Genomic DNA, 11,342 nt, shown 5'->3' on the forward strand with positions numbered 1-11,342 from the left:
TCTGCGGGGTTCCACCGCCTTCCGCAAAGGAATGTCTGAGTTTGTGCTGTGTTGAAGAGTCCACCTCGTAGAAACATTAATTGTTTTGTAAGCGCCGTTGAAAACCGTAGCAGGCATTCATTGTTTGTCTGGCTCTTTCTGTTGAAAAGCAGACCATGCCGATTGAGTTGATGCAAATGCAGCAGCAGCCTTGTCTCCTTTTTGTTTGCTAGAGATCAACGCAGCTGGAGATCATTGACATTCGGCCTTTGCAGTCGCTGTGAGGCGCTAGAGAGTCGGTTGCAAGTGGCTCTGAAGCACTTTTTTCGTTGCAGGCGGTGAAAAGGGCAGAACACTTGCGTTTTTGATCTTGGTTGTTCATGAATATGATGCAAGATTTCTGAAAAAGGCAAAGCAAATTGATTAAAAGTTCAACTTTAAAATATTGAGCGACTTGGTTTATAAGTTGACCTGTACAACATGTAAAGATACGATTTGAAAGGCGAAAAAGACTAATTAAAACAAAAGAACATAGGCATCGACAGGTCTAAATACCATTCACAAAATCGTAAATGTGCATAAGTTTGAACAGTCGTTCAGCAACTGCAAACAAAACACAGAAATAAAAAAAAAGATGCAGTAGCCTACATGATTCAAAACCATGCGGTTGTTTCATACAGTAGGTAAACTAATGTTTCGTGGGCATATGCATGCTTGCCCAACATAGGTTAAATAGGTTAGTAACATGCCATGCCAATCGTTAGATGCGCGCATTTGCATGCCACTCGCAGTCATATTCAACCATACACAATAAACAAAAACGCTTAGCAGACAACCTATAAAGAGAGAAAGGTTGAAATAGACAACCAGTGGATCTGCATTGGAAAAGATGCAGACAGTGGAGAAAACGACAACGATTTCGTATTAACGCAATATTTGCATTTTTCTTACGATGAAGCTATATAACCTACAGTGTATAGGCAAGAGCTTTTGAAAAGCAGGTTGGCCAGCTTGTAGCCTACAAGAGACTTGAAAAAGAATTGCCAATTGGCTGAGATGCATCTCTTTCCGAAGTAGGCGTACTTGAGATGGCTATACTGGAAGACGCTGTACTGTCCTGTAAAGAACTACATAGGATGATTAAACAGTCACATGTATTTAGAACAAACAAAAATAACCTAAATTGCTGCGAGTCTGCAGACTTCAAAATAAACAAATGGACGAATGCTGGAGTGGACAATCCTTAAGACCATTCGTCTCAGCACAACAGCTTGGCGCTGTTAAAAATACACAAACACTACAGTAAAAAGTTACGTAATTACAATATTAAAATACAACGTAAACGCAAGGTTTTGCAGCTTTTAATCACATGAGCTGCCCGTCGACTGTTCGCCGGATGACGTCACTGATTGATGAGGTTGTTGTTTAGCTACATTTCTGGGGTTCGAAGGTCCATCACTGTTGTTCACAGCGTGTGACATCATTGGTGGCGATAATAGCACTGTTGACGAAAAAAAAGTTATACAGCAACATAACTAAAACATCGAAAACTGTTCATGCAACGTGAACACTGAACACTAAGATTTGCAGTCAACCCTATGGGTTGTCGGGAAGATTTTCAGGGATTTGCTACAAAACGGTTATCCAATGTTGATCAGCCATATTTCGATACACAATTACAAATGAAAGAAATTATATAGTGTCAGTTGAGTCGAGGCGAGTGATGTCATCAATGGATTGTTTTGCTGAGTAAAAGTTTAAGTGTGATGGATAGTGCTGTTTTGTCGATCTCAGCACCAGAACACGTGACAGCGATTCTGCCTTCTCAAGAGACAAAAGAAATTGCTAAATGCCAAGCAAGCTTACACAAAATGTTCCATTACAGGGTAAAAAAAACTGTGCATAGACAGTAGTGCAATGCAAACAAAAAACAGAAACAACGTTTCTTAAATCATGTTAGCTCCTAGTAATATTAAAAAAAATTGGGGCACACGAAAAGTACAACCTCTTTGGGTGGCTTCGCATAATTTCCCCTGTCTTTGCGCCACACAGTTATACAAACTGATGCTTCAGCTGAGAACATAAGGGTGGCAAAGTTGTGAAGCAAAGTCTTCACAATGATTTCTCCTATTTGGAGATGCTCCTTGTCGGAGTAAAAAGACGCACAAACTCACGGATGGTTGCTTGGAAGCGACACCATAACGCTTTGCAGAGCTGTGCTTGCACGTGTACATCTGTATAAAAAGTGAGATTGGGGCTCGAACCTCGTAATCTCGCATGCTAGTTGCATGTTGGGAGGCAAAAATAAAAAAAATACATAAATATTAAAATGAGCTAAGTATTTAAGTTACATTTGAAACTGCGATAAATCAACAAAAAATTACATAATTATATTTCCCTGCAACGGCAACTTGTTGGTAATTAGCATATCTAAGCAACGTTTAAAAACATTAAAATTGGCAAATGGCGCTTCGGCATAAAATGAAATAAATTGTCGACATCGGCTGCTGAATGGGCTGTCTGCCGCGGAACGATTCGCTTTATTGAGCAAACAACAACAAAAATCAGTTACGTTTAACAAGCAATAAATTGCCGGCATGGTGCTTTAAAAAGTAGGCTACAATACGCTACAGAAAAATTGTTGGCAAACCAACGCGTGAAATGATAAAAGGTGACATGTTTTTACAAAATAATTGTGAGCTTGAAATAAAAGTTTTGTAGCATAATGTACTTACCAGAGTCTCCATATTTTTGGTTATCTTGTAAACTTACTTTTATTTTTAAAAACCTACTTACGTGCGGGGCAACCAATGTGGTTACATATATTTTACGTAACTTATAAAAAAGTGGTAATATATTATTTATCGTTATATTTAAGTATAAGGATAGTTTATATTTAAGTATGAGAATGTTTTGTTAATATTAAGGCTGTCTAACTGCCTGATGAAATTTCTATCTATCTAATTTATCTAGTTTGGCTATCTGACTCAACTATCAACCTCAACTTTTGCTTGTTAATAAACAGAGATAGGTTTTTTAAATTAGCGTTTATTAAATGCTGGTATCTTTAAAAATGTTTGTGGGATAAATGGTTAAATTTGGTCAAGTTCAACTTTTTACTTAGGATTTATTTTTAACGTTTAGAGTCTGGCTCACCTTTATTTAGATAGACCAGTGTTTCTCAACCTTTTTTGGCCGAACGCCCCCTTCATGAACTGGCAAAATTTTACCGCCCCCCACCAAAAACGATTAATTACGAAAAGCGAATAACTTATAAAACAATGAATGCTATTAATACTACAAAAAGTGCTCAATGCCAAGCAAAAACCCAAGCAGAGCGATATAATTACATCAAATATAGGCTAGTTAGGCTACCAGTCCCTAAAACCCTTGGCTACAGCCTGTTTTACTCTAAAAGGGGGATCATCAGAAGGTCCTTATTCAAGTAGAATTCTATTTCTGTGTAGAATAAGGACCTTCTGATGATCTCCCTTTTAGGGTGAAACAGGCTGTAAGGGTTTTAGAGACTAGTAACTATATTTGATGAAAAGCAAATATATATTTGCCAGCATGAAAACAGTATAGGCCTGCTGGTAGTCAATGTGAACCTTGGGCTTGGTGAGAAAGTGCCAGTTTCTTCACAGCCGGTGTAAAGCCAGTGAGAAACATTTGAAGATCACCTCTTATGGATATATCAAGTGGGTTGGTATGTAGCATAACAACACAGCTGAATCCCTTTTCCACCAGGTATGAGGTACAGTAGGAAATGTTACAACAAAGATACGAGCTCTTTGACGAAATCGTTACGCTGGGCGGTAGATGAGTTAAACCAGAATGCCCCCTAATAATCAAATCGCCCCCTCCCCTTAAGCCGAGGTAATTATACCGCCCCCTGCAAAATAAAAACGCCCCCCCCCCCCCCCCCCGGGAGGCGGTACCGCCCTCGTTGAGTAAGCTACCACTGACATAGACGATAGCTTCTGCTTTCCAGTAGGCTAATGGTTCAATTGTAAAAATCGAAGCAGAAACAAGCAACTTACAACTAATTTAATAAAGACATAAAATGATCTCAGACCTGGGGAGACTTGTATACTTGCTTCGATTCGGAAATGCAACGAGTCATCGGGCGCTATTTGCTTGTGTTTAAAGCCCAGTTGCTCGCTTTGTAAAAAAGCTATCAACCTCAACTTTTGCTTGTAAATAGACAGAGATATGTTCTTTAAATTAGCGTTTATTAAATGCTGGTATCTTTGAAGGTATTTTTCGTATAAATGTTTAAAGTCGGTCAAGTTCAACTCTTTACCTAGGAAATACTTTTAACTTTTAGGGTCTGGCTTAGCTTTATTTGGGTAGACGATAGCTTGTGCTTTCCAGCAATGGTTCAATTGTAAAAATCGAAGCAAAAACAAGCAACTTACAACTAATTTAATAATTTAATTTAACATATGTCTAATAGGAGATTTCAACGCCAGCCAAACAAATCAGTTTGGGAATATGTTAGACAAATTCTGCCATGACAATGACTTTGTTATCTCTGACCATGAATTGTTACAAGCTAATACCTTCACTTATGTAAGTGAAGCACATGGCACAACCAGTTGGATCGATCATTGCTTAAGTACAAAATCAGTGCATTCTACAATTCAAGAAATAAAGGTTCTATAGGAGTTCATAAACTCTGACCATAAACCTCTTGCAGTAACTTTCACTTGTGAAAACCTCCCAAGAGTGGAAATGGATAGTGGGTCTTTGTTGATGAAACCTAGCAAGATCCAATGGCAATATCTTTCTCAACAGCAAAAAGAAGACTATAGAAGTTCAAGCAAGTATTTTCTTTCACAAGTACCCATACCATACAAAACCATTAACTGTATAGACCCCAATTGTAGTAATAATCTTCATCAAAGAGAAGTTGAATTGTTTTATGATAAATTGATACATGCTCTACATATGTCAGCAAATCCGTTTTCTCAGACAATCAAAAAAAGATCCAAATTAGAAATCACAGGATGGAATGACAAAGTTCACACTGCTCACCAAGTTGCTAGAAATGCTTATCTAGAATGGTTGTCGAGTGGTAAGCCTCTCACTGGCCTTACTTTTAACAAGATGAAAACAACTAGAAAAAATTTTAAATATGCACTACGGAAATGTCGATCAGAGACTGCACAGCTTAGACTAAAGCTGATTCTCTTGCTGAAGCCCTTCATCATGAAAATTCGCGAAAATCATTTTGGCAAAAAATAAAGTCCTCTAAAGTTAAAGGTCCTATCTCTTCAACAGTAGGAGGAGCAATTGGGTCTACTGCGGTGACTGAGATGTGGAAAAATTATTATGGCAATTTATTAAACTCTGTGCGTAACAATCCTACAAGTGAAGCAATAGACATGTTGATGCAAGACACTGAAGCTTTTGCCAATATCGAGAAATATCAATGCACTACTGAAACGATACAAATGCTACTATGCAAATTACCCTTTAATAGATCTGCTGGAAGTGATAAAATTTCAGCCGAACAGCTAGTATATGCAGATGAACTATTGTGCTTCTTATTCAGCTTATTGTTTAATGTATGCCTTTCTCATGGTATGCTGCCTTCACCTTGTTTAAATACCATAATTATCCCTGTTTGTAAGAACAACAAAGGCAATATTCAGGATGCTGGAAATTACAGACCCATTGCAGTGGCAACTGTAGTGTCCAAATTATTTGAACATTATATCCTTGAGCATATTTCACCGTTTTTAAATACATCTGACAATCAGTTTGGATTTAAGCCAAAACATGGCACAGATTTATGTGTTTATCTTTATAAACAAACAGTATCTCATTACATACACAGCAATAGTCCTGTGTTTAGTGTATTTCTGGATGCATCCAAAGCATTTGATAGAGTTAATCACAATATCTTATTTAACAAGTGTGGTAAAATTGTGACTTATTTAACTCGTGCTATGGAGCACTGCGCTGCTTGTAGGTTTGCCTTTAATCAGTGCTCCGCGTTTGTGCCTTCAGCGCTTTACCTTCCTTCCTTAGTTCTACAACGGTAGCGTTCTATTGTGTATTTGTCAGTCCTTGTAACTGCTAGTTTTAGCTAGCTTAACTTAATTCTTGAGTGGCTGCCAGATTAGTTTGTAAGTTATTTAGTTTTGTATTATTATATATATCTTTCTTATTTCAGAACTGTGTTATGGATGTGTCAATTCTAAGTTTATTAAAGCCTAATTAATGCATGTTATTCTTGAGCTTGTTATGGTCAGTTCAATTTAATAAACTTAGAATCAAGAATGGATAGACACATCCCTCGACCAAAAGACCTCAGCGTCGACCCGAATTCTATTGAGGCAACTAGAGCATTCAAGTACTGGCTTCAAACAGTAGTAGATTATATCGCTACGTTAGACGAGCTTCGAACTGAACATTCACCTGCACTTAACAAAGCCAGGATTATTCGAAGTTTTCTCTCACCAGAAGTATATCCTCATGTGGAAGAAGCTGTAGAATATGATACTATCGTTACTACACTTGAAGAGTTATATATCAAAAAGAAAAACAATGTGTACGCTAGGCATCTTTTAGTCAGCCGTCATCAAGCTTCCTCTGAGAATGTGCTGGACTACTACAGAGCTCTAACCTTGTTGGCAAAGGAATGTTCATTTCAAAACGTTTCTGCTGCAACGTACCGAGATGAGCTAACCCGAGATGCTTTCATCAATGGTCTCACTTCTCCTTCTATCAGGCAGCGTCTTCTAGAACACGACGCTATTAATCTTCGACTTGCTGTAGAACTGGCCGACAGTTTAGAGAAGGCACAGATTCAGTCTAACTCGATGGGCAAGAACATCTCGATTCCTTTGATTGCTGCTGCTCAACCCACAACGTCGTCACTGAATGTTGATGCACAATGTTTTCGAAACCATGAAGAAACAAGTTCTTTGGCAACATCCACCAGGTTTGAAGCTGAGAGAGCTCGTTTTGGCGCTAAACTGTGCTATTTTTGTGGTAAATCTTTTCACAGAAGAGACTTATGCCCAGCTCGAACTAAGACTTGTTTGAACTGTGGAAAACGGGGCCATTTTGCGAAAGTCTGTCGTCAAATGCACATTGCAAAAACAGCTTCCACGATTAGTTCGGATGATTTGGATAAACAATTTCCAAGGACTGCGTTTTCACCTTCTGGTAACAAAACTAAAGTCGCAGCTGGAGCTCCGACCTGTCTTCATCGCACGGTTGTCGACGGTACTCTCGAAGGATATCCAGTAAAAGTTTTATTGGATTCAGGGGCATCTGAAAACTTCATTGACAAAAAGGTTGTCGACCTTCTGAACCTTAACCTTGAAGGAGAAATCTCTGATGTGACAATGGCCTCCACTCGATTAAAGTTGAAGACGTATGGTTGTGTAAGCGCAGCTCTTAGTCTCCTGAAAAGAGACTATCCCAATGTTTCCTTGGATGTGATGCAAGATTCTTGTGCCGATGTCATTTTGGGACAAAAATTCTTGAAAAAGCACGAAGCTGTAACTTTCGAATTTGGAGGCTCCGAAGAATGTCTGGTAGTTCCCTCCGTCTATAAAAAAATCTCTGCTTCAGCTGCAGCCAAGGTAAAACCCCCACGCCTATTCGAGTTCATGCAGCCCAATCACAAGCCGATTGCAACTCACACGCGCCGGTACAACCAAGAAGACTTATCTTTCATCAGAAAAGAAGTCCAAAGACTTTTGGCCGCTGATATCATTGAGCCATCCAGATCACCTTGGAGAGCACAAACTCTTGTAGTTAAAGGTAATAAACCACGATTAGTAATTGATTATTCGCAAACTGTAAACCGATTTACTTTACTGGATGCTTATCCCTTGCCTCGAATTGAAGAGATCGTAAATCTTGTGGGCCAGGATTCTGTTTATAGTTCTTTAGATCTCCGGTCTGCTTATTATCAAGTTCCAATTCTTGAAGAAGAACGTCCATTTACGGCTTTCGAGGCTCTGGGAAGCCTCTACCAATACAAGAGACTGCCTTTTGGCGTCACCAATGGAGTTTCAGCGTTCCAAAGAGTGATTGATAACTTTATAAAGCGTAACAATTTGCAGAAAGTATACGCCTACTTGGACGACTTAACGGTAACTGGAGAAAATGAGGAAGAGCACGATCGAAATTTGGAAGCTCTGTCATCTTCAATGAAGAAAAATCAAAAATACGTCAACGTAACATTCACCTACTTGGCTATGAAATTTCACAAGGTGAAGTAAAACCAGATTCTTCGAGGCTGCAACCACTTTTAAACATGCCTCTTCCCAAGACTGCGAAAGAATTGAAAAGAATTGTTGGCATGTTTGCTTATTACTCTAAGTGGATCGAGAACTTTTCTGCTAAAGCTGGTCCACTTATAAAAGCCACCAATTTTCCTTTGGAAAAAGCTGCCTGCGACTCATTTGCGAATTTAAAGATGGATCTGGCAAAGGCGAGCTTAAAGTGCATTGATGAACACATACCGTTCGAAGTGGAATGCGACGCATCTGACTATGCGATTGCGGCCATTCTATCACAAGGAGGAAGACCTGTGGCCTTTATGTCTCGTACTCTCAACCAATGTGAGCAAAAGTATCCTTCTATCGAAAAAGAGGCGACTGCCATCATCGAGGCAGTCCGAAAATGGGCCCATTTTTTAAAAGGTCGGACCTTCACGCTTGTGACTGACCAGCGATCGATTTCCTTCATGTTTGACAAAACCAAACGAGGAAAAATAAAAAACAATAAAATACAGCTTTGGCGGCTCGAACTCAGTCAATATCATTACGAAATTCGACACAAGCCAGGAGTCGACAACATTGCTGCTGATGCTTTTTCGCGAGTTTGCGCAAGCACTGGCTCTCGCGAGGATCTTCGATCGCTTCATGAGTCACTTGGGCATCCGGGTTATTGCAGACTGTTCCACTTTATAAGAACAAGAAACCTTCCATACACGAGTGAAGAAACCAAGCTTATCTGTCGCCAATGTCAAGTTTGCGCTGAACTGAAGCCTAGGTTCCATCGTCCAGATCCTGGTACTCTCATCAAAGCCACACAGGCATGGGAACGCCTTGCTATGGACTTTAAAGGCCCAGTGAAGGGTCCACGACCATATCTGCTTGTGATTGTTGATGAATTTAGCCGATACCCATTTGTATTTCCCTGCAAATCAATGACGTCAGAAACAGTGATCAACCACTTGGCATCTCTATTTTGCTTGTTCGGTTTCCCCTCGTACATTCACAGTGATCGAGGAACCTCCTTTACCAGCCGAGAGGTAAAGCAGTACTTGACCACACGCGGCATAGCCACTAGCTACTCGTCGCCTTATCACCCACAAGGAAATGGACAGGTAGAGAGAACTAATCAAACGATATGGAAGACTATTAAATTACTTCTTCGCTGTGATGACATTCCAGAAGAACAATGGGAACAAGTTCTACCTCTCGCTCTACATTCCGTTAGATCATTACTATGCACTGCCACCAATCAAACTCCGCACGAAAGGTTCTTCTTGTTTCCTCGGCGAGCTATGTATGGTACTTCAATGCCTACATGGCTTCTAGATAAGGGTACAGTTCTTTTACGTAAATTTGTACGCAACAAAAGTGACCCTATTTGCAACCCTGTAACTCTGTTGTCCGCAAACCCCACGTATGCTCGCATTCAGTATCCAGATGGCAAAGAAAGTACAGTCTCCACATCTGACTTGGCTCCTTTTCCGACTATAGAGTCACCCCCAGCTACAAATAACGTATCCTTATCTCCAATAAATGAAAACTGTGATGATGCTGTTCAAGAACAAAGTCCTGTTACGAACTCTTCAACACTGGCACAAAACTTAAATACTGATCAGCCTACCGGTACCGTTGACCTGCCAGAAGCAGCGATCCAGGAAGTAGAACCCAGACGTTCTGCCAGAGAAAGGAGACCACCTAACAGATATGGTGAATGGACTGTTTAATGAACTGCATATTTTAACATGCATGCGGACATTTTAAAATTGGGACTGTTAATGTGTGAAAATTCTTAAGCACGAATCGTTCACAAACGCTATGGTAACAACTTTATTACGAGAATTCTTGTGTATGCTCTGTTGTTAATTAATTGATTATTTAATTTAGTAATCGATTAATTTATGTTCAAACTGCATCTGTTCTCACAAAATTTGGCATGGTAGAATGTGGTAAAATTGTGACTTATTTAACTCGTGCTATGGAGCACTGCGCTGCTTGTAGGTTTGCCTTTAATCAGTGCTCCGCGTTTGTGCCTTCAGCGCTTTACCTTCCTTCCTTAGTTCTACAACGGTAGCGTTCTATTGTGTATTTGTCAGTCCTTGTAACTGCTAGTTTTAGCTAGCTTAACTTAATTCTTGAGTGGCTGCCAGATTAGTTTGTAAGTTATTTAGTTTTGTATTATTATATATATCTTTCTTATTTCAGAACTGTGTTATGGATGTGTCAATTCTAAGTTTATTAAAGCCTAATTAATGCATGTTATTCTTGAGCTTGTTATGGTCAGTTCAACAAGTTAGTTTCACGGAATGTTCCTATGTGCTTTGTACGATTATTGAAGCATTGGTATAAAGAACAAATAATGAGAATAAAGTGGGGGAATCAAATTTCTGACCCCTTCCATGTCACCAACGGAGTAAGGCAGGGAGGGGTTTTAAGTCCCTACCTGTTTTCTTTGTATATAGATGACTTATCGACTGAATTGAATTCCCTAGATGTCGGATGTAATACTGGTTCATCTCACTTGAATCACCTAATGTTTGCAGATGACTTGTGTGTATTTAGTCCAAGTGCTAAAGGTACCCAAAAACTCATTGATGTGTGTGAATCCTATGCTTCTAGACATGACATTATTTTCAACTGTAACAAAACTGTTGGATTGGTCCATCAATGTCGAAAATTTAAAGTTTTGACTTCTCCATGCATGCGGTTGTACAATACACAAATTAAATTTGTTGGACAAGTGAAATATTTAGGTATACTGATTGATGATACCATCAGTGATGACGCAGATATTAAAAGGCAAGTGCGATCTCTTTATGTCGCTGCCAATCAGCTTAGGTCCAAATTTGGAAATTGCTCTACCGAAGTTAAAAATGTAATGTACCAATCATATTGTGTGCCAATGTATGGTTCGCAACTATGGTGTAACTATAAAACTTCTACTTTAAATCGCATACGAGTTGCTTACAACGACTCGTACAGAATTATCCACAATTTGTCGAGATGCGACAGTGCTAGAGTGTATCAGGTACAGAACGACGTGTTAACATTTGATGCTCTATTAAGAAAAAATTGCTATGCATTTGTAGAACGTTGCAAAAGATCAATTAATCCACTTTT

General features: G+C 39.3%; 1 protein-coding gene across 1 annotated transcript; it reads left to right on the forward strand.

Moving 5' to 3' along the window:
- The first annotated feature begins 9,157 nt into the window (after positions 1–9,157).
- Positions 9,158–10,470, forward strand: LOC145769688 (uncharacterized). The gene has a single exon (XM_082581364.1). The coding sequence runs from the start codon at positions 9,158–9,160 to the stop codon at positions 9,947–9,949; it is 792 nt and encodes a 263-aa protein (XP_082437490.1). The 3' UTR covers positions 9,950–10,470.
- The last annotated feature ends 872 nt before the right edge of the window (positions 10,471–11,342 follow it).

Source organism: Aplidium turbinatum, chromosome 4 (assembly GCF_918807975.1).
Source record: "Aplidium turbinatum chromosome 4, kaAplTurb1.1, whole genome shotgun sequence".
NCBI lineage: Eukaryota > Metazoa > Chordata > Ascidiacea > Aplousobranchia > Polyclinidae > Aplidium > Aplidium turbinatum.